The sequence below is a fragment of the Nyctibius grandis genome, chromosome 4 (genome assembly GCF_013368605.1).
Source record: "Nyctibius grandis isolate bNycGra1 chromosome 4, bNycGra1.pri, whole genome shotgun sequence".
Taxonomy (NCBI): Eukaryota; Metazoa; Chordata; class Aves; order Nyctibiiformes; family Nyctibiidae; genus Nyctibius; species Nyctibius grandis.
The window spans coordinates 86,750,633-86,771,912 of NC_090661.1; the positions used below are offsets into that span (position 1 = coordinate 86,750,633).

The window sequence follows — 21,280 nt, forward strand, 5'->3', positions numbered from 1 at the left end:
CGTCTGTTCCCAGTCTGCATAGTAAAGGTCCATACACCGTGTTCCATGTGCTACTGTGAGGGCTTCAGTGACTAGATGAGAGGGTAGGAAAAGAGCTTTGTGCTCTGCTGGCTGTTTTAACTGTTTTGGATAAGGTATGACAGTAAGTCATTATGCTCTAGACAAAACATAGGGACACTTTTGTATATTTTCACAATTTCAGAAAAAAAAAGTAAGTAGAAAGCTTATGTGAGTGAAGCACTGGTGCAATTCTGAGCACCACCGAGTTAAAAAAAAAAAAAAAAAAAGGCACTAAAAATGCAGTTCCCGCAAAGCTGAAAGGCATGAGGGAAGTAATGAGGCTCTATACCTGCTGCTCAGTCACATGCTCATTAAGTGATATTCTACTGTTTACAGTCATGCATTTAACAACATGACTACACTGAGCCTATAAATGAACTCCATAATAAAACACTAATGATCAGCTAACTTGTTTATGACAATTATTTTTAAAAGTAGAATAAAAACCCTACCTTTCAGGTTCAGATGGAAATGTCTCAAGAGAGCTATCACCCTCACTGAAAAAATTGCATAGGTGGATTACTCAACTTTTCCTTTCAGTACAGTCACACATTTGTTAGTTTCTACTTCCTCCAGCATGTCATGTTTCTGTGACAGCACAAGAAAAGAACTTCCAAAAGAACATGGTCAGTAGACAACATTCCCCAACCCTAAAAAAACCCGTTTGACCAAGATGTTTCCTATTTTGGAACAGAAAGAACCATACTTATTAAAAAAAAAAAAAAAAAAAAAAAAGGCTTAAAAGCCAGTAAACCGAAGCCTGCAATTTTATGTTTACTTGTAAGATAACTCATTTAAACTAAATCTTGTTTCATATACATTATTAAAAGACCTTCTTCTTCACATCATTTGCCACTGGTAATTTTAGAGTAAGACACATATACAACCCTCCTACTCTGAAACATTTTACAAAATAAAACTAGAATTACCCATATTTTTCAATCAAATAAAAATGGAGTCCTCTTACACTTAAGAATATATTTGCATAATGCCCACACAAAGGTAATGACATATTTAAAAAAAATACATGACAATGTTTACAGGCATTAAAAACTAAAATATTAATCACAGCATGTTTTAAACACAGCTGTATTTTGCCTATGTTATAGGTAAATATTTTGATGAAGGCCTATTAACTCATTGAACTGAAACACATAATACATGTACAAATATCTAAGGCAATTTAGAGATCTCTAACTCAGGACACAATTTGACAAAATGAAGCACTCAGTGGCAATACTAGACCAACATGACTTTGCCCCTCACTGTTCTCCTCTTTTCAAGGATTTTTTGAAGTGAAATCAGTTTCTAGGAACAAGTACCCAGGAAGAAGAGAGAGGTGATGAAATTTGATGCCAGCATTGTCACTTACCATCAGTTTAGAGCCTCAGATGTGTAAACTTTTACTCTAATACACAAGACCATTTGTCATTGTCTAACCCTGTAAGCAGTAACATGCAATACAGCAAGTCTTCAACAGCACCTTTATGTAGCACATTTTTACAAGGTAAAGATCTGTTGAACTGGATCCATCACAAAAATGTTTTACTATAATTACTTCATAATAATTCACCACTTCTTTCAGCTTTTATTTACAAAGTTCTTAGGTATTACAACATTTATAGGACACAAAGGAAGTCTGAGTTCAAATTTCTGAGTGGCAGAACAGTACCTAGATAGTTCAACAGTTCTTTTATTTTATGCTTACACAACATTGCAAATTACTTTTGAAGATATTTTAAAATAAATTTGTATAATCTTCTGTTTTCATAGTGCATTCTAGTGCCACCTATGTCAGTGCTATTGGTGTTCACACTTCCATTTGCTAGTAGTTCCTTTTACTTATTTCAAGTAATCAATATTACTTGGCTTCGCCAGGGGAGGTTCAGGTTGGACGTCAGGAAGAATTTCTTCTCAGAAAGGGTTATTAGACATTGGAATGGGCTGCCCAGGGAGGTGGTGGAGTCACCATCTCTGGATGTGTTTAAGAAAAGACTGGACATTGCACTTAGTGCCATGGTCTAGTTGACAGGGTGGTGTCAGGGCAATGGTTGGACTCGATGATCCCTGAGGTCTCTTCCAACCTGGTTGATTCTGTGATTCTGTAATATCATTGCTGCCTTTGGGCATGCCTACCTCTGTAGAGTGAAGTATGGTGTAATGATGCTCAAACTACCACGATCTCAGCTCATGTCATCACCAGAAAGGGTCATATTTTGAAGGATTATCAACTGGGGCTGCCTATACTGTTTTCAAACCAACTACTAAAGGGGACTTCCCTGCACCATGAGAATACTCCAGTTCAGATCTGAATGAGTCAGCAACAGGTCAAGTGTCCCTACACTGCACTACCCTGCACAAACCAGACACCTATAATTTCTTTCTTTCTGTTAGAAACAAACATCACATTAGTGCTCTCCAGCACTTCCATCAGGACCTTTACGCTTGGACCTTCGATTGTACTATGATGTCTTCCTACGTTGCAAATCCTTTTTCAAGCACAATTTTAAAAGAAAAACTGCAAGACAGGTTCTAATACAAAAATTAAAAAATAAATAAATTAAATACAAAGACCTGAGAACCGATGCTTGAAGTTTTCGTGGAAGCAAGCCAACACTTGAAAAACCTGTCCTGCCACAGCTTGTGAAACACAGTAACAAGAAACATGTGCTATTCTTGATCAAAACAGAAACAAAATCAGAGAAGAGGGTCTTCCCTCCATTCTTCAACAGGCTGAGGAACAGTAAGAAACCCAACCTAAAAGATATAATGCTAATTGCCTGTTGCTGATGTTAATTCAGGGCAGTGCACAGCACTGAAATTACTACGCAAGCACTCACAACCTCTGACTGTGAAAGGAAATAATTATTTTAATCTCCCTGGTCTCTCTGCAACATATGGTACTCTTAACTTAGATATACTGCTATCTTGTCTGAGAAAGGTTGGTAGGGTCCTGATGAAAAGGATGACAGTTTGAACTGTTTCTGGAGGGTTACAAACCATGAGTGCTGATGGATACATCACCTTCACTATTGTACCTGTTTTGGCTGGGTCAGTGTTAATTTTCTTCATAGTAGCTTGCATGGCGCTATGCTTTGGATTTGGGACCAAAACAGTGTTGATAACACAGGGAGGTTTTAGCTATTGCTGGACAGTTCTTACACAGCATCAGACCTTTTCTGTTTCTCGTGCTGCTCTGCCAGCAAGGAGGCTGGGGGTACACAGAAGTTGGGAGGGGACACAGCTGGGACAGCTGACCCCAACTGACCAAAGGGATATCCCATACCATATGACATAGTGTTCAGCAATAAAAGTTAGGGAAAAGAGGAGGGAGGGCGTACGTTCGGAGTTATGGCATTTGTCTTCCCGAGTAACTGTTAAGTGTGATGAAGCCCTGCTTTCCTGGAAAGGACTAAAGACCTGCCTGCTGGTGGGAAGTAGTGAATGAATATTTTGCTTTGCTTGCACACATGGCTTTTGCTCTATTAAACTGTCTTCATCTCAATCCATGAATTTTCACAATTCTACCCTTCTGATTCTCTCCGCCATCCCACTGGGGAGGAGTAAGTGAGCAGCAGCATGGTGCTTAGCTGCCTACCAGGGCTAAACCACAACAACTACTAAACCACACCAGGATCAATATATTCCCTTTTATCCTGTAATAAATCCTCCATTGTGTTTGACAATAGAGTTGTTATCGATGTCAACTAAAAGTTCTCAGGTTTAGATGAGATTAGGTTATGATTGAAGTTAAATCCAGCAGAAAGAGAGGATGGTGGACAGATGAAAATAACCTTTTTATCAATCTGCATGGGCAGGACAATTATCTTTCTTAAAAGGTACACACCCGTGAATGATACCTGCAGCTCTGAATTCAGAATACTGTTGGGTTCCTTGCTAATGCTAATGTCTCAGTTAATAACACCACCAAGTAACACTCTGTAAATGTTTTTAGAGGACTCTGTTACTGATATCTTTGTAATTTCTCAGGTATATTAAATCACCATGATACACCTGAACATGCACCTTCCACACCCAGAAAACTTCAATATCCTAAAGCTGCAGCACATTTCTTCCTCAACAGAGACCACTACAGGAAGTCATACCTGGACCAATACAGTAAATCAAATCTTTACTATCTACACAGGTTGTCTGTGGAATTGCAAATCCAGTTCAAGATCTTTGCCTTTTCTTGTAGGTCTCACTTGCTTGGACTCAGAATACAACAACAGGAGCATACACCATACAATACAGGCACCATAGAGATCGCAAACTAGTGCAAAGTGTGCTGGTACACAGAGCACACATGTGCAGTCACTAGCTCAGGCTCTATAAAAAGATACAGCCATATTAGCATGTCAGTGAGCCTGAGCTAATTACTATTGCTGCTTCCAGTTTGAGAACTCAGTCAGAGCCTGCAGCTCTAAGGGGACAGTCACCAGCTGGGCTTTTTGGCACTGCAGCAACGTGCCCCATGGGAGGACGACATCTGTACTCAGGGGACAAAGCATCCTTAGAGTCTCGATCAGGTCTGGAGCATCAAAATTCTGTGCTCTCTTCACCCACTCTGTAGGAAGAAGGTCCACCAAGTACATGACTCAGTTCTTTTAATCTTGCTTCCCAAAGCTGCCGCAGGAATGTACATGTTTATTTTTCTAAAGCGCTCATCTCCCCAGAACAAATAAAACCCAAACAAAATAAAAAGGAAAAACCCTACCAAAACAGGACACTGTACTGTACATATCTCTGTCTCTCACAGACAATGAGTGTGACACTTAGTAATGTTGCTCAATGTACTACTGAAATTCACTCAGATGCTACAGTTTGCCATCTGCATCTGTTGTTCTTATATCATTTTAATGTCTCTCTCTGCCATTTGATTCACCTAAAGAGAGACTAATTAAAACTAGAAAGGGCCACTCTTTGGAATAAAAATAAGACAACCTGATCCAAGCACAAGCTATATCATTATTTGTCTGTACAAATGAGGTCAGTATCTGCACTACTTAAGGAAGTGCGCTGAGAATTCTGTACTGATTTTGTCATATTCCTGTAAAATTTTGGGCAAGCTGTATTATCTACATGCTTCAATTCTACAACTGCACAACTGAGATACTACATCCTTTTGCTACAGTATATCAGATGATGATAAATCCCCAAATGCTTGAGTACCTTAGGAAATATTCTAGGCTTTAATTAAAAAATAATTTAAAATGCAGTTACTATTCTGTACAAAACCCTTTTTTAATGCAATAAATTTGTACCAAGAATGCCTTTGTCCTGTTTAACTTCCAAAACTGACCAAACTAAATCACATAATGGTATTTATAATAACCTTATTGCATACAACATGATCAGCATGGAAAGTTAGTATGTAACATCCATCCTCCAATAGGCATTTTTCACATAGAAAATACTCATGTTATTTGAAATGATCCAACACTAGAAAGATGATGGATCTGGGAGAAGACCAACAATAAATCAGTAATGAATTGCACATACTTACCACACAGTGCTATGCTGACAGCTAGTTGTATAATGACAACAATAATAACCGAGTATATACTGCTTTCTCAAGTCCTGAATCAAGTCAGCCCACAAGCAGGAGCGCTTGGTAAATGAGAAATACTATACAAAGGAACACTCTGACAACAACGGCTTAGGCATTACCTTTGGATGCAGACAAGAACATTTCTAAAAAGAAAAAAAACTGAAAAGGTGTCTGTTTTGTAGTAAGAATCTTTTCAGTTTTCCATGCATTTTTACTTTACTAAACTAACACAGCTAGTCATTATGACACATAATGATTGCAAAGGAATATCTTTGAAAACATGAAAACCCTTTTTTATCTGTTAACTTCATATACGAGTATATAAACTACAGAGTATTATATAGTGTTACATATTTTGCAATACACCCTATACTTAAAGTGGACAGGGTTCAAAAAATGAAATCTTCATTACCTTTAAGCATTGTTCTTCCAGTCGATCCTCCGAAGATATTTAAAAGACCACTTCTTGCTCCTAATGATGTAGTTGCTTCCAACAAAGCACCAGTTATATAGTTAGAGAGTGCAGTCCTCTGTAAAGTGGCACGATATTGACAGTAAGCACCTGTTACACATGGTTTTACACAAAACCCACCACCTTTGCATATACAGTCTGTATCAAACGTTGGGAGCTTTCTCAGAAGATGAGGAAAATATTCAAAAGTATCTTCTGCTCCTTCTTCTTCTCTCACTGTATTGAAGATCTGTGAAGAAGGAAAAAGCATGAACTGTTAGTTCATTTGCTTAAGATAACAAACTGAACAACAAAAAATTCCAAACTAGCATGACTTCTCGTAAAGTTCAACAGCCTCTGCAAAAAGGCACTGTGTTAAAAAACTGCATTTAGGCATTAAACCTGAAATATCTATGAATCCAAAACTGACTTGTGGAGATTTTGAGTTGGGTCCCCAAACAGGCTATTAAAATAACATGGCATTCTGGCTTTCAATCTACAGTTAAAAGCATTCTAGTGAAAATCAGTTTTAAGGATCACCAGTAGACAAAAAAATGCCACATCAATACATCCGGTCAACAGTTAAAATAAAGAATATAACCAAAATTATTTCTATTAAATATAATATTAAATATTAAATTATATTAAATAGACTAGAATACTAAATCTATTGTAAAGTCTTACAGATATCAGTAGCAGAAAAACAGACCCACTCAGGCTTTGCACTTTTTCTTGCCGAGTGGGGCGGGTTTTTGTAAACAGAAATGGTTTTAATCACTGTGAGCAATCTTTCAAAATGTTCTGGTGTCACGTTCATTGCATTACTTCCAGCCTACGCACAGGTCCTCTATCTAATATTGGTTTAGTACTCTTTTTCCAATATTTGTGCTAACACACTAATGAACTTCAGTCTGTGGCTTAGCAACTAAGTAATGTTTGCTTATTTAAGAGAGTCTAATGATCAAAGCAAGAATCTGCAAGAAATCTTTTCATTTAGTATACAAGGAGAGACTTGATTCTTTGCATTCTTGTATGCTGACTTACTGATTAACATTAATAATTTCTTCCAATGATCTGTGCTTTATAATTACAAAGTATAAGCTAACAAACTAGAAATTAATATAGGGAAAGGTCATTATAACTGTTACCAGGACAGGTGCTGAGAAAATTTTCACAGGGTTTTTCCCCATCGGTCCTTAGATGTGCACAAGAAATAAGCTGATGGCTTAATGACTGTTTTTTTGTGATTAATGGCTTGTTTCTTGTTGCCATCCTTCCGCACATATAAACAAAATACAGCTATCCATCAACATGGCAGAAATCACATCCAGTCCTACGATGCAAGCACACATGTGCTCAGTCAAATGATAAGAAACTGTTTGCACAGTCTGTGCACACCACATGTCAGAGTCACTGGCACCCTCACCGCAGGACACACGCATGCCCAGCCATGTAACCATGGAGGGAAGCGGCTCCTGGCACAGGGATCAGCACACACGTCCACCCCTGCCCCGAGACCTGCATTCACCCTGCCATGTAAGTGAGGAGGGTTCAAATGCCCTTCTCCCACAAGGTATCTCACCCTCTACAAACAGAAGTTGTGAACAATGATGTAATTCTTTCATCGGGTAAAGAAACTGACAATAGCAGAAGCTTTGATTGAGCTACTAAATTCAAAATTTGGCAAATTGTTTAGTCCTTATTTTTTCCAATAAACCAGAAAATCAAATACAATGCAATATTTATTAAAGTACGTATTTCTTTTCTTAGCTTTAATTTTTGTATTAACACTTTATTGGGGAAAACAGCAAAATTCTATTCAAAATATATAATTTATTAACTAGTAATGTAATTCAATGATCTGAAAAAGAACGCTGACATATTTATTAACATAAAATTAAAAAAACATCTTTCACATGTTGACTACGACTGACATAACTCAATTCCATCAGAAATACGGCTTCTGCAATTCATTACACAGTGAAATGCTGTGGTCCCTGCAAATTTTCCAGAATTTATTTGGTCTGAGGCTTCTAGAAATATTAAGCCTTTACTTGAGCCTCTTTATCTGCTTTTCTTTGATATACAACAGTTTTATGGACTCGCAGAATCTCAGTAAGAACACTGCTCATCTCCACCTTTATTCAGAAAGAACATGCACTCCTAGAGTGCACGTTACCTGGATAGGATATGTGCAGACATTTTTAAGTGTCTGCAACGAACAGCAAGACATGCATATGACACACCTTTCCAAAAGGTGTACTGTAAATTAGTGAACCTGCCTTATGCATGGATTATGTGTGTCACATGTAGCAGACATAATTAGTCTTTTTAGCTTGTTTAAAAAAATATTAAGTTAATGAAAACAATTTAACTTCTCAAAACTGCAGTTACCTTCCAAAATATTTTTAAAATTGGGTTCTGCAACTTATAAAGGCATGTTCTGTTGCCTACACAACTAAAATTTCTTTCAGCTGCCAAAGCAAAGAGACTATTTGTTGACAGAAATAGGTGACAGTGTTTTGCTGGAGAGATAATACATAGAATAATGGTGTTAATCCCTTTTGTATAAAGTAGACTTCAGGGGAATAGCTGTCTCCAGAGACTCTGCGCTTCATATAACATTTTCAAATACTGTTTGTTTTGATGTGTTAAAGCTCTGAATATGTTACTTTTGCTGCACACAGATGAGGTTATGAAAAAATACAGACTTACAATGTGTATACTTATCAGCCACTGAAAAGAACTGAAACAATCAGAAGAGGAACATATGCCTCAGGTAACTGATAGGGAAAATCACCTTTCAGTGAGATTGCACTAGACAATTGGGGAAACTTAATCTTGCCTGAAAGACAAAAAAGTTGATCCCAAGCCAGGGCTTACAGTTCATCCTGGCAGATGTAGTTATATTGATCTATATCACTACCAACAAATGATTACTGCAATTAAAAGTGAACGTGAACCAAAAAGAGTAAAATGCAGCACTAAACTGACAGCTACCTGTCATAAAACAATGATTCACAAGGGCATATAGCTCCTGATTCACTTTTGCCTTCCACATCAAATTGAGGATTTCAAAGCCACCTGCAGCCTGATGCCGCGGTATCTCACATAGTACATATCCAGCAGTAATTCACAAGAAACTGAGGACAGCATCTGGATCTAAAAGTGTTGCAAAATTAAAGGTACTTCAGATTTCTTTTTCAGTAGTGCAAAGTACTGACACTTACAGGAAGGAGTTTAAGGTGAACTTTCTTATCCATACCACTGTAATGAGCACACACGGAAATGGTAAAATTTATATGCAACTACAGTACCTCAAGATTTACTTTAGACAATAAAAGTATACATTCTATTCCTTTTTATTTTTGCTCCTTTTTTTTCATGATACTTTTAAAATAAGAAATGAGCTGAAACCGGTCACTCCATATACTAATACAGCATTATTCCAATGAAAGTATACTATAGCTTTGATAGATTTTTCCTTTCTTCTATTTTTTAAACAGATTTTCATGGTAAGTAAAAAGAAAATAAAAAATACTTGCAACATAAAATTTTCCAGAAGACTACAGAAGAAAAATACATCCTCCAACACAAAAATGAAAATTAGCATTAAAATAAAGATTAAGTTCAGGCAGAATTCCATCCTTGTAGTTTTACAATCAAGTCCATATTTGGAAAACAAATGGAAACAAAATAGATCTTTCAGCTCTCAATAATGTATGCAATAAATCACCAAAACTTTACTTTAAAAAAAAACTCAGTTTTGCTTCTAGTAACTTAGAACAGTATCTGCAAGTTAACTTATCGATAACCTTCAGGCAATAAACTTTCTTACAGTGACAACAGACATATTTTGTTAAGATATTCTTTAAAAAAAAACTATAAGAACAAGTAACTCACGCTTGCTTTGAAACTATTCCGCATATTTCTCTTATAATCTTTTCTTCTGTTTAATCATCACTACAATTGCAAACTGCATTATGTCCCTTTCTCCACACACATTACTGCAGATTTACTACATAAAAGTGGCAGAAACCTAAACACCACAGCCATTCTTAGCCCTACAGTTTATGAAAGATACTTCCCCAAAATGAAGCTGGAGTTCACGGGTGCTGCTGTACTGGACATATTGGATATAGCAGTTCATAAAAAAAACTGTTCTGATTTCTTACTCAAACTTACATGTATCTCTTCCTGTTTACTGTAATCTTTTATCTGTTTCCCTTTCAAAGTTTTTCCTGCCTCAGGTATTTAGCTTAGAACCTGGGGCCATTTATGATTTTGCCAAACATCTAGCAGCTGCTCAGTGCATATAAACCCAGAAATTGGAATTAAGAACGAACCAAAGATTCCTGTTATTAGGAAGCAGGCTTAATTTCTCCAACTTGCCAAACCACTCTCGATTATCTACCAGCAGTCCTGGTTCACTGGAGAAGTTCCAGCTCACTGGAAATTAGCAAATGTAACGCCCATCTACAAGAAGGGCCAGAAGGACGATCCAGGGAACTATAGGCCTGTCAGCCTGACCTCGGTGCCAGGCAAGGTGATGGAACAGATCATCCTGAGTGCCATTACATGGCACATGCAGGACAATCGGGGCATCGGGGCCAGCCAACATGGATTCATGAAAGGCAGGTCCTGCTCGACCAACCTGGTCTCCTTCTATGACCAAGTGACCTGCTTAGTAGATGAGGGCAGGGCTGTGGATGTAGTCTATCTAGACTTCAGTAAGGCATTCGACACTGTCTCCCACAGCATCCTCCTAGACAAACTGGCTGCCCGGGGCTTGGATGGGTGGACTCTTCAATGGGTTAAAAACTGGCTGGATGGCCAAACCCAGAGAGTGGTGGTGAATGGGGCAAAGTCCAACTGGCGGCCGGTCACTAGCGGTGTTCCCCAGGGCTCAGTTCTGGGGCCGGTGCTGTTCAATATCTTTATAGATGATCTAGACGTAGGGATTGAGCGCAGCCTCAGCAAATTTGCAGATGACACCAAGCTGGGTGGGAGTGTCGATGTGCTGGAGGGTAGGAAGGCCCTACAGAGGGATCTGGACAGGTTAGATAGATGGGCAGAGACCAACGGCATGAGGTTCAACAAGAACAAGTGCCGGGTCTTACACTTTGGCCACAACAACCCCATGCAGCGCTACAGGCTGGGGAAGAGTAGTTAGAAAGCGGCCTGGCAGAAAGAGACCTGGGGGTGCTGATCGACAGCCAGCTAAACATGAGCCAGCAGTGTGCCCAGGTGGCCAAGAAGGCCAGTGGCATCCTGGCCTCTATTAGGAATAGTGTAGCCAGCCAGTCTAGGGAAGTGATCGTCCCTCTGTACTCGGCACTGGTGAGGCCACACCTTGAATACTGCATCCGGTTCTGGGCCCCGCACTTCAAGAAAGATGTTGAGGTGTTGGAGTGAGCCCAGAGGAGGGTGACCAAGCTGGTAAAGGGTCTGGAGGGTCTGACCTACGAGGAACGGCTGAGGGAGCTGGGGTTGTTTAGCCTGGAGAAGAGGAGGCTCAGAGGTGACCTTATTGCAGTCTACAACTACCTGAAGGGAGGTTGCAGTGGAGTGGGAGTCGGCCTCTTCTCCTGGGCAACTAAGCAATAGGACAAGAAGACACAGCCTCAGGCTTCGCCAGAGGAGGTTCAGGTTGGACATTAGGAAGAATTTCTTTACAGAAAGGGTTATTAGACATTGGAATGGGCTGCCCAGGGAGGTGGTGGAGTCACCATCTCTGGATGTGTTTAAGACTGGACATTGCACTTAGTGCCATGGTCTAGTTGCCAGGGTGGTGTCAGGGCAATGGTTGGACGCGATGATCCCTGAGGTCTCTTCCAACCTGGTTGATTATGTGATTCTGTGATTCTGTGAACTTTATTATAATAATAAAAAATATGTGTACAGCCACAAAAAATTATGCTTATTGCTACTATGCTATAAAAATAACAGAAAATAAGCCCTAATGAGACTTTAATAATTTATAGCATTGTCTCTGTCCAAACTCTTCCTAAAAACCTCCATTGACATATCCTGAATGATCAAAATGAAACACTGAAATGTGTGTGTGTCGGGGGGTGTGTGTGTGTATATATATATATGCGCACTCAGTTGGTACTATGAATTCTAGCCTGATTTCCTGGCTGTTTACCTACAGAGCGTTTCTATTACGGAGGGCTGCCGACAGTCCGTGCGCAGCATTCCTGCGACACAAAGCCTTCATTTGTTGCACGTTTTTAAAGCAATTTTAAGTGTCTGTAAGCCAGAATGGTATATTAACAAGTAATAACTCTCAGAACAGTATGTCTTGAAGATCACTTAAATATTTCCTTTGAAAACACAAAAGTTTTACAGAACATATGAGCCTAAACACAATTAATAGCATCACAGGAAATGCTGCTCCTTCTAAATTTTGTCTGTTCCAAGAAAAATTTCATTAAAATGAGTAAATTCTGATGGTGGTTTTTCATTTTGGCGCTGCAGGTTTTTCATAAGAAAACCCTCATTAATATTGACCAAATGAAGCTAACAGTGATCTCTTTGAAGTCATGACCAAGGACCGATCCAATTGCTTTTACATGTATTTATTCCATAACAGTGTAATTCAAATACCTATAGCATGGGATACGACAGCAGCCTATGAAAAAAAACACTTTGGGCAGAAAGAAAGCAATATGTAAAGTGAACTTGGGTGGAGGGGAGGGGTGCTGAAAGAGGAAACACACTTACCAGAATGAGAATTTGCTCAGAACAAAAGAATCAGGCATTAATGCAGCTAAGTCAATACTTCAGTTTTATGTCTTACAAAATGGCACTCCAGCATCACACTTAGGAGAATTTATTTAATAAAATTTAAAAAAGATGTGATGCTGATAGTCACAGCATTTTCTGAAGGATCTTGTTTTTTCTCAGATTTATCTCATTCAGGTTATGACCATACCCATACTGATTAGCCCATGACATTTCAAGATCATTGCTAAAGTACAAATGCAGAATAGATTAAGAAATGTTTTTTTGTAAATATGTTGCCTACCTGGAGCCAGCACTTGTCACTGGCCAGTTTCTTCTAAGGATGTTGTGGTGTCAGGGGTTTTTTTTAAACAAAAATGAAAGAATATTCTCCTATTTCTTCTTACTATTATCATCTTTTGAAAAAAATGGCATTATTTCAAATGTGGAAATAAACAAATTTCCTAATGAAATTTCTATTAATAACTTACTTTTCCCAATATTCTTACTGGAAAAATTGTCCAGTTAATTAATCTCAAAATACCACCCAACATTATTCTTTTTAACCAGGAATGAGGCCATTTTGGACAAAATTATTTTTAACATTTATCCCTTGGTCTAGTTCACTGTGAGAGAACCAGTCACTTAATTAGCCTCTAAGCAATGCTAAGTTGCTAACCACTTGATTTTCAAAGATGTTAGAACAAACAACTGTCAATTGGGATCTGCAGAAATGTTGAAAAACAGACCAATCTACGAAAAAAGGTCTGCCACTGATCTGGGACTTAAAGTCAGGTCATGTGAACTCATACAGATTTCTAAGCCAATACAGAATAATTACTGACCTTGTTTTTAAACTAGCTCATACTTTCAAAAATAATTCCTGCTGTGCATAAACAGAAATAAATCACACTATTTTGTACAGTTGATTCTCCACTTTTCATTTACAACTATGTAGTCTGAGTAAACACCACAGGTACAAAGACACTTGGGCAGTGCTCTGAAGGCCAGCTCCGGAAAAGCACTGCAGCTTTCTGACTTAAGCTAGCTCCAAACAAATGACCCATTTCTCAGCACTGTGTTTGCCAGAGATCCCATTTCTGAGAAGGCTTACTTGCTTGTGCATGCTTATTGCTTACAGCACTACAGAATCTAGTTACAGTGCTTCCTTCATCAACTTCCTCTCTGTGCTCTCATAAAGCTCAGGCATCTCTGCAGAGAAATTCACTACAAAATTTGGTTAAGAAGACAGCAAGAAATCAGATTCTGTACGGACGGATGTTTGCAATGCCAAGGGAAAAAAAACTCTTTTAACAGAAGAAAACTTTAAAAGCTACAGCAAAAATGGTTTTATCGTATTTTCTATCGTTACTGCTAAAGTCACCAATTAAAATTTTGAAAAATATTTTACTTAAATTGCAAGAAAATGTAGATGAAAGACATGCCTAAAAGAAAAAATAGTTAATATTGAACAGCGAGTTAACAGACATCTGGATGCAACTTCATTACAACTGAAACTTCCCCTGCAAAAAGTCAGATCTTTGGCAAAATTGGAAATGTATACAAACACTTCTTTTTTTTAAACAAATTGATGAATTTACCATATTTTGGACAATTTTACACCATCTGTCTGTTTCAGGACAGTTAATCTGTTTCAGAACAGGAACTTCATGTTATTATGCATTAAGTATGGATTCCAACTGTTCGGCTAGAAAATTACAATTAAAAAATAAATAAAATAACAGCAGGAGAGACTAGAGGTGACCAAGTATTGGGTTCAAATGTGTATCACTGCAAATGTTCTGCACTCAAAAAGATCAAAGATTGACCATCCCTACATGACTTTCATAGAGGAAAAAGAATGGGGTGCCACAAGTTTAGTATGTGTACTTTTCTGATTTTCAGGAAGAAGGAAATCTTTAATTCATGGGCTTTCTAAAACATGAATCTGTTGTAACAATTTTTGATTAATGTATCAATGATGAGAACTGAAATACATTAAACACTGAACACATTGTCTGTTATGTCTAGAACAGTGTATATATATCTGTCTGTCTTCCTATCATGTACTTAAGATTCTCAAAAAGACATGCCAGAGCCCCATACCTCAAACAGTTACGCAGGTTGTTCACAGCTAAACGATGTTACTGTGTTTGACAGAGATCGTGCTGTGAACAGCAAAAAGGTCTGCTCTGTTAGCACTATTTCTTAGCTCTGTTCACTGACATGTCTTGTTCACATTAGCAATCAAATAGGTGAGGCCTCTGGAAATCCTTTTGAGAAACTAATTTGAGCTTTTTTGTAAGTATTTTTCAGGTTTGGAGTATAAAAGTTAAGACATTTAGACTGTTAGAACATTATCTTCTTGGTGGCATTCAGTGGCCTGTGACCAAATAAGCACACACCAAACACCGTGTGTCTTACTAAGTTCTAGTATTTTACAAGACAAGTAGTGCAAGGGATAAAATCTGTGGTCAATTAAATTCCACTCCTAACTTACTATTCAAGATGAAGTGGATGATGACAAAGAGTCATCCACAAGCTTTAGTAAATTGTACTGCTGCTCAAATTTGCATGAGATTCACTACCTGTCCCAAGCTTCTCTGATTCCTTGTTTGTTGTGACTCTATTGCAGAATTGCTCCCTGGTGCACTGTGGCAAATATGGAAACAGCTATCTGGAAGCAACTGCAGTTTTGCAAGTTGGGGTCAAACTCAAAAATTCCCATGAATCCTCTCCCAGCATCTCACGATCCATCTTTTTTGGCTAACAGGCAACATTCTTAAAGTATTAACAACCATGCCAGATTAAAAAAAACAGTTTTTGAAGATGCATCTGAATTTCACTCTTCAGTTGGCTCTGCAAGCCAACGACTGCCCTGCAAAGCAGAACTGACAGCAGTTTCAGCAATGGCACTTGCCATCTAGCCTGCCTGCAGCTTTACCAACAGGAGAAAAAGAACTGTTACCACCTGAAGGAACTTTTGCTGAAACACATCCATTTGGTGCAGGTTTGCATTTGTATTCAAGAAATAGCAGTAAAGGACTGTTTTGGCACAGTGTGACACGGTCACCATCCGCTACAGCATATCACGATGACAAAGAATAGCCTCAGGAGATTCGTATGCAGGTAATCTCAGAGCTGCAGTAGCAACTCATCAGTGAGAAAGCTGGAGCTATAAACACATATTTGCAGGGAAATAGATGCAATTGTGCAAAGACTGTTCAGAACATTAGGGGTTAACAGTGTTCTCTACATCTTAATTTGCTCATATCTTGCTCTCTCTATGTATTTTCACATGGTGCTTAAACAGAATATTTTGACTGCTGAGATGCTAATTTTCGTAATGGAAAAATTCCTTAAAATATCCCTAGACTGCTGAAATGCTGCTTTGTGTTTGAAAAAATGCCTAGAAAATAAGAGAATACACTGCCATGGTACAATGTGAAGTGTACCTCATAACATACTAGGAATACTGTTGTCTTGGGGGGAACGGGGAGAAAACCTTGCTCAAAATACATACACACAGTAATCAATACTGCTACAATTTTGCCCAGTACTTCATAAATGCACTATTTACTATAGGGTGGTTCAGGCATGTTCAGGGTGGCGTGGTTCACAGGTGTTGTTCGTCTTTTGTCTGGGACACTATAAAGAAGAAACCCAGGAACTACTTTGAGAACACAAGAAATTGAAAGGTTTATTTACTGCAGCAGCAGACCAGCCTTGAAGCATCAGGAAAGACAAAGGCGAAGATTTCTGAGTAAACAGCTGAGGTAGAGAGAACTTGAGTGTCACTGCATTGAGGACGCTTTGAATGGAGTCAGCAGAAGGAGTAGGTAAAAAAGAAAAGAAAGGAGATACAGTAAATGAAGTAAGATGGGGGGGGGGTTGCATTGTGTGCATGTTTTCAATGCATTTAACAAGATTGTGATTTTATAAAAGGATCTCTGCTTGCACAATTTGCAATTGCAGGCAATGAGTAAAAGCAAGCACCGAATGTTATGCCCTCAGCGCCCAGAAACTGAGGGAGAGGATGATGCCAAGATACAGTCTAGCAAATACTATCACTTTCTCCTTACAATAGGAATAAATCTACTGAGTCAAAACGAAATTGCCCTCCCCAGGGCAGGGTGTGTATGACTGGCAGAGCGTATGCAGCAGAGTCTGCCCAGTCCCCTTACACATCTGAAGGAAGGAATACATCACAGGAAAGGAATAATGGTCTTCAGGCACCTCTTCATCATAGGAGTCAATGCTTGTTCCAGCAAACTCACAACTATCTCTAATTCGCTCATGGCTTTTCTAATAATGTCTAGTGTTACAGTCACTGGGGGAGGCCCAGATGTTTTCCTTTGCTTTTCTGTAAATGAGCTTCACATTTTACCTATTCAGATAGAACACTGCAGTGACCTGTCCCCTTTGGTCACCCTTCCAGCAATTGTCTCATCAATATCCTTGTTGCAATGTCTGTTCTCAAAGGCTTTTCAAACTTTTTCTCTCCAACGATTAAGAAGATGTGGATCTTTACAGTTCCAGGACAGAGCACAAGAGTGAGTGCCATACTACAGAGCAATAACGCTCACTTGTTCAACAGCAATTTTTGCTGTGTATCAAATTTTACACAGTAAGTTGTAACTGGGCAACATGGCACACAGCAGCAGAGGACACACAGGAAAACAGATGAGTTCACCCTGGTAACATGAGGAGCGGTATCGATGGCAGCTGGAAGGTTGCCAAAACAGTGAACAAGCACAGATGTGCCCAAATATTAACATTCATTAACCGATGTTCTGTGAACTTTCTACAGCTTCAATTGCAATTACAGAATGTGCATTACCTCACCAGCCAATATTTCTTATGAATTGCATCCTGTTAAGGATGAGATCATTTCAAGGAAAAAAACCTGAATTTAATGAGGATCAAACCATCTTGCAGAGGCAATCTTTAAATGTAACTCAACATTCTTCAGAAATAGTATCAGCCATCCCCATTCAGTTCTGGTGTATGACCAATGTCTTTAGTAGGGAAATCTTTTCATTTGTCATCATGAAAAAATGATGATATAGTTTTAAAAAACCAAATACATTTGAGAGTTGGATTTACCTTATGACCAGAAATTGTAACAGCAGGCCCAAACTTCCAAGTCATCATTTTCACTTTTGATACAACTCAGCTGCTATTACTTACTAATTTTCACTTTCTGTAAGGTAACAGTACTAATTTTTTTAAAAGCCGTTACTGAAGGAGAGCTGGACTTCATGGATTTGGAAGACAGAAAAAGCAATGTGATATAAACAGGGCACACATTTACCATGGCATCTCCACCCCCAGAAAGCCCTGCTCTTAAAGAATCATCAGTCCAGGGAGAAGGAACAGTAAAATAGTGCTTGTTACTTCTCATGGCGGGTAATACAATTTAGATCCAAATAACTACTAAGAATCGTCATCTTAAGATATAAAGCAGAGGCTGACAAAAGACATCAATTAACTGTCATTTGAAAGATTGTTCCTAAGTACTTGAAATTTCAATTTGACTAAGGAGAAAATGAAAGGATGACACCAAATACAATACAGGAGCTCTTCGCATCACTTTTCAGCAACATGAAACTGCCCTTGCGAATGAGAGAGACTTCTACAATCTTACCCAGAAAAGGCCAAAAATATCACTTTCTGGTCAGCTGGGTCAGCTATTTATATTTCTGTTGGCAAAAAAGTATATGTGAAAAAAAAAATTTCTTAATAGTTATTAATTATCTGATTACTAAGTTCTCTTGCTAATTTCTTCAGTTTAAATCATAATTTTTATATTTTTCTAGTACGCCTCAACTTCGTATTCTGAGCTACATTTCTGTTAACTGTTCCACTCTTGTCAATTCTTCGTGCAGCCAGTATTCTCTTATTTTCTAAACGAGTGCTTAGTTACTTCCTCCAAACTTTTATCAACAAATCCACTTACAAACAATATGCTGTCTTAGTAACTAAACAAACGAAATATACTCTATTCATACATCTGTGTTATTTCAACTTTATTCTCAAAGTAACTACCTATTCTAAACATAACTACTAAGCTAATGCATACCTTTTTTTATTTACTGAGAAGATTATAGTTTTACTAGTCTGATGCGGGTCACGTCTTTGAACACCTGATCACGTGGATTGGAATTTCTTGAGTTATCAGCTTTCAAAACTGTCTACTGAGTTTTTAACATAAAAGTTAACACACCATACATACTTTTGTTCTAAAATCATATTACTTTTTAAAAATATTTTAATAACGACTTTTGATAACCTCTTACTGATGAAAAACAAAGGTATTCCATTCATATAAAACTTCTCAGGTGTGCTATTAAAAAATATTTAAAACAAGAAAAAGACTAGCAGGCTGATTTTTCAGTAGAGAATAGAAGTTTTTCTGTAGCTAAGTACATTGTCTAAAACAGACAGTAATTAGGATTAAAACTCCATGTCAGAAAGCTGACTGAAATAATTCACAGTGAAACAACTTAGATGTTAGAATATTCAATGTGCCATGATTGAATAATTTCAACTCAAGAGAGATGCACATTTTTCACTGTAAATTCCACCTTTTGTTGTACATCTTTGGAACATCAAACTGTAATGGGATGCTGCTATTAAAACGGACCTCTGAGCTTTCCAAATGCAAGAAATACAAACAGAAGCCCCAAAAACTCTAATGCATCCTTAAAGGCTTACTTTCTTCAAAGGCAGCATCAATTAGTTATTTTAATTAGGTCATTAAAGGTTTCAAACAGGCATCATGTTCATCTTCTTCATTTCCAAAACACGACAGTGTGACAGACGGGTGAATGCCAAGCATTCAAAGCAGAGGAACCCAACAGTCCCCTTCCTGCACATCTATTCTTTTCAACTATTATTCTATATGTGGAGCGATAGTGAGTCTAGATTTCCTCTAAGAAACACACAAACAAAAAACCCCACACACATCAGATACAGGCAGCAATCTGTATGGTTTTGTACCTTACTAATAACCATAATCTTCCCATTTGAGGAAAGGCTTCCACAGAACTCAACATTTAAAAATAACTGCATCTCCACACATATGAACTGATTACTTAAACAACTTTGAAAGATGAGCTTAGTTGCATATTTCTGAACTACAAATTGACAGTAAGTTTGAGGGGTAACCCACAGTACAGAAAAAAACTTAAGAGATCTCCTGTCAACAAGACCATCTTAAAAACAAAGAACCAAAGAGAAAACCTAAAAATTATGGCTGGTGAAGACCATGTCTCACTAGCCCTTAAATGTTTGGTTTGTCATCCTCTTTCTACAATCTTATCTATTTGCCAAAGTAGCTACAACTACTTCTGCAAAAATCTGGCTTTACCTGTTCTTTTAAAATATTTTTTTAATATGTACGCTTACATGACTGATTCAGAAAGCATACAGTCTATTCACTTCCACATGTCTCTGATATTAAAAGTCAAAGGATAATCAATGATAGGAGTTAAAGTTCACAGCACTGGCCAATTCAGTTTTTACACTGTGCGATGTTGCATCCCTGTGACTAAAGGAACTGCTTAGAATTGCTTGTGAAGGACTCAAGCTCAGAGTATACGTGTCAAAGCTTAAAGACAAAGTACATGCAATAAAACTGTCTTTGTGTTTATACAATCACTATTATTATTTCTATCAAAGACTCATATTGCGATTTTATTGTACTATACATTGTGGATTTATATTGAAAAGCTGATCTTTCCGAATTTATCAGAAACAGCCTACAGTTTAGATCTACAGTCAGAAACACAAACATTACATAAACGTAAAGTGCAACAGAACATTGCTGCATCTCGAAATATTTTCATTTATAACCAATTGTAATTGATATTGTAAAAGATCAGTAGGCATATTACTACAGCTATAAAATTTATGCATCCTACCCATGGCATATAAGCTAATAAAAGAGCAACTTGGAGCATTTTCCTTAGCACAGGAAATCTAGTTCTCATTTTCTAATTTTGTAGACACTGAATCCATGCCTATTTGCTTGCTTGTACTTCAGCTGTTGGGTTCATAGGGTCACATGAATAATTATAGGATTATTTTGGATAGTACTTAGGGGCCAGGAAATTCTCAGAGTTTTCATGACTGAATTGTTTAATAGACTTTTAGGTCAGGCTACAGAACATGATTTCATGAAAAAAAATAACTTTGTTCTATAAAGAGGCATTTTCCACTTTAAGGTTTTTTTAAATTACCTAGGAATAGAAAAGGCACCGTTCCGCACCCAAAGTAACAACAGAATATTGATACTCTGAACTTAATTTTTAAATGAAACAGTTAATCTTAATTTACTGATAAAAAGGGAGTCTTCATTCATCACTGCCCACAATGAACATTTAATATCAATCTTTTTAAAAAAAAGGGCTATCTTGTAAACTTTTAGAAGAAAATTTTTGGCTAAAACTAAGCAATCACAATAATCCAGTGTGGTTCAGTGAAGCAAT

At 37.8% G+C, this 21,280-nt stretch overlaps 1 protein-coding gene across 6 annotated transcripts in view; it reads right to left on the bottom strand.

The window, feature by feature from the left end:
* The window catches only part of PLCE1 (phospholipase C epsilon 1), a 174,606-nt gene that overhangs the window by 96,608 nt on the left and 56,718 nt on the right, over window positions 1-21,280 (bottom strand). For all 6 annotated transcript variants that reach the window (XM_068397336.1, XM_068397333.1, XM_068397332.1 and 3 more), the window contains one exon: window positions 6,024-6,312. In XM_068397336.1, coding sequence (XP_068253437.1) covers window positions 6,024-6,312 — 289 coding nt within the window. The remainder of the gene's footprint in view (window positions 1-6,023; window positions 6,313-21,280) is intronic.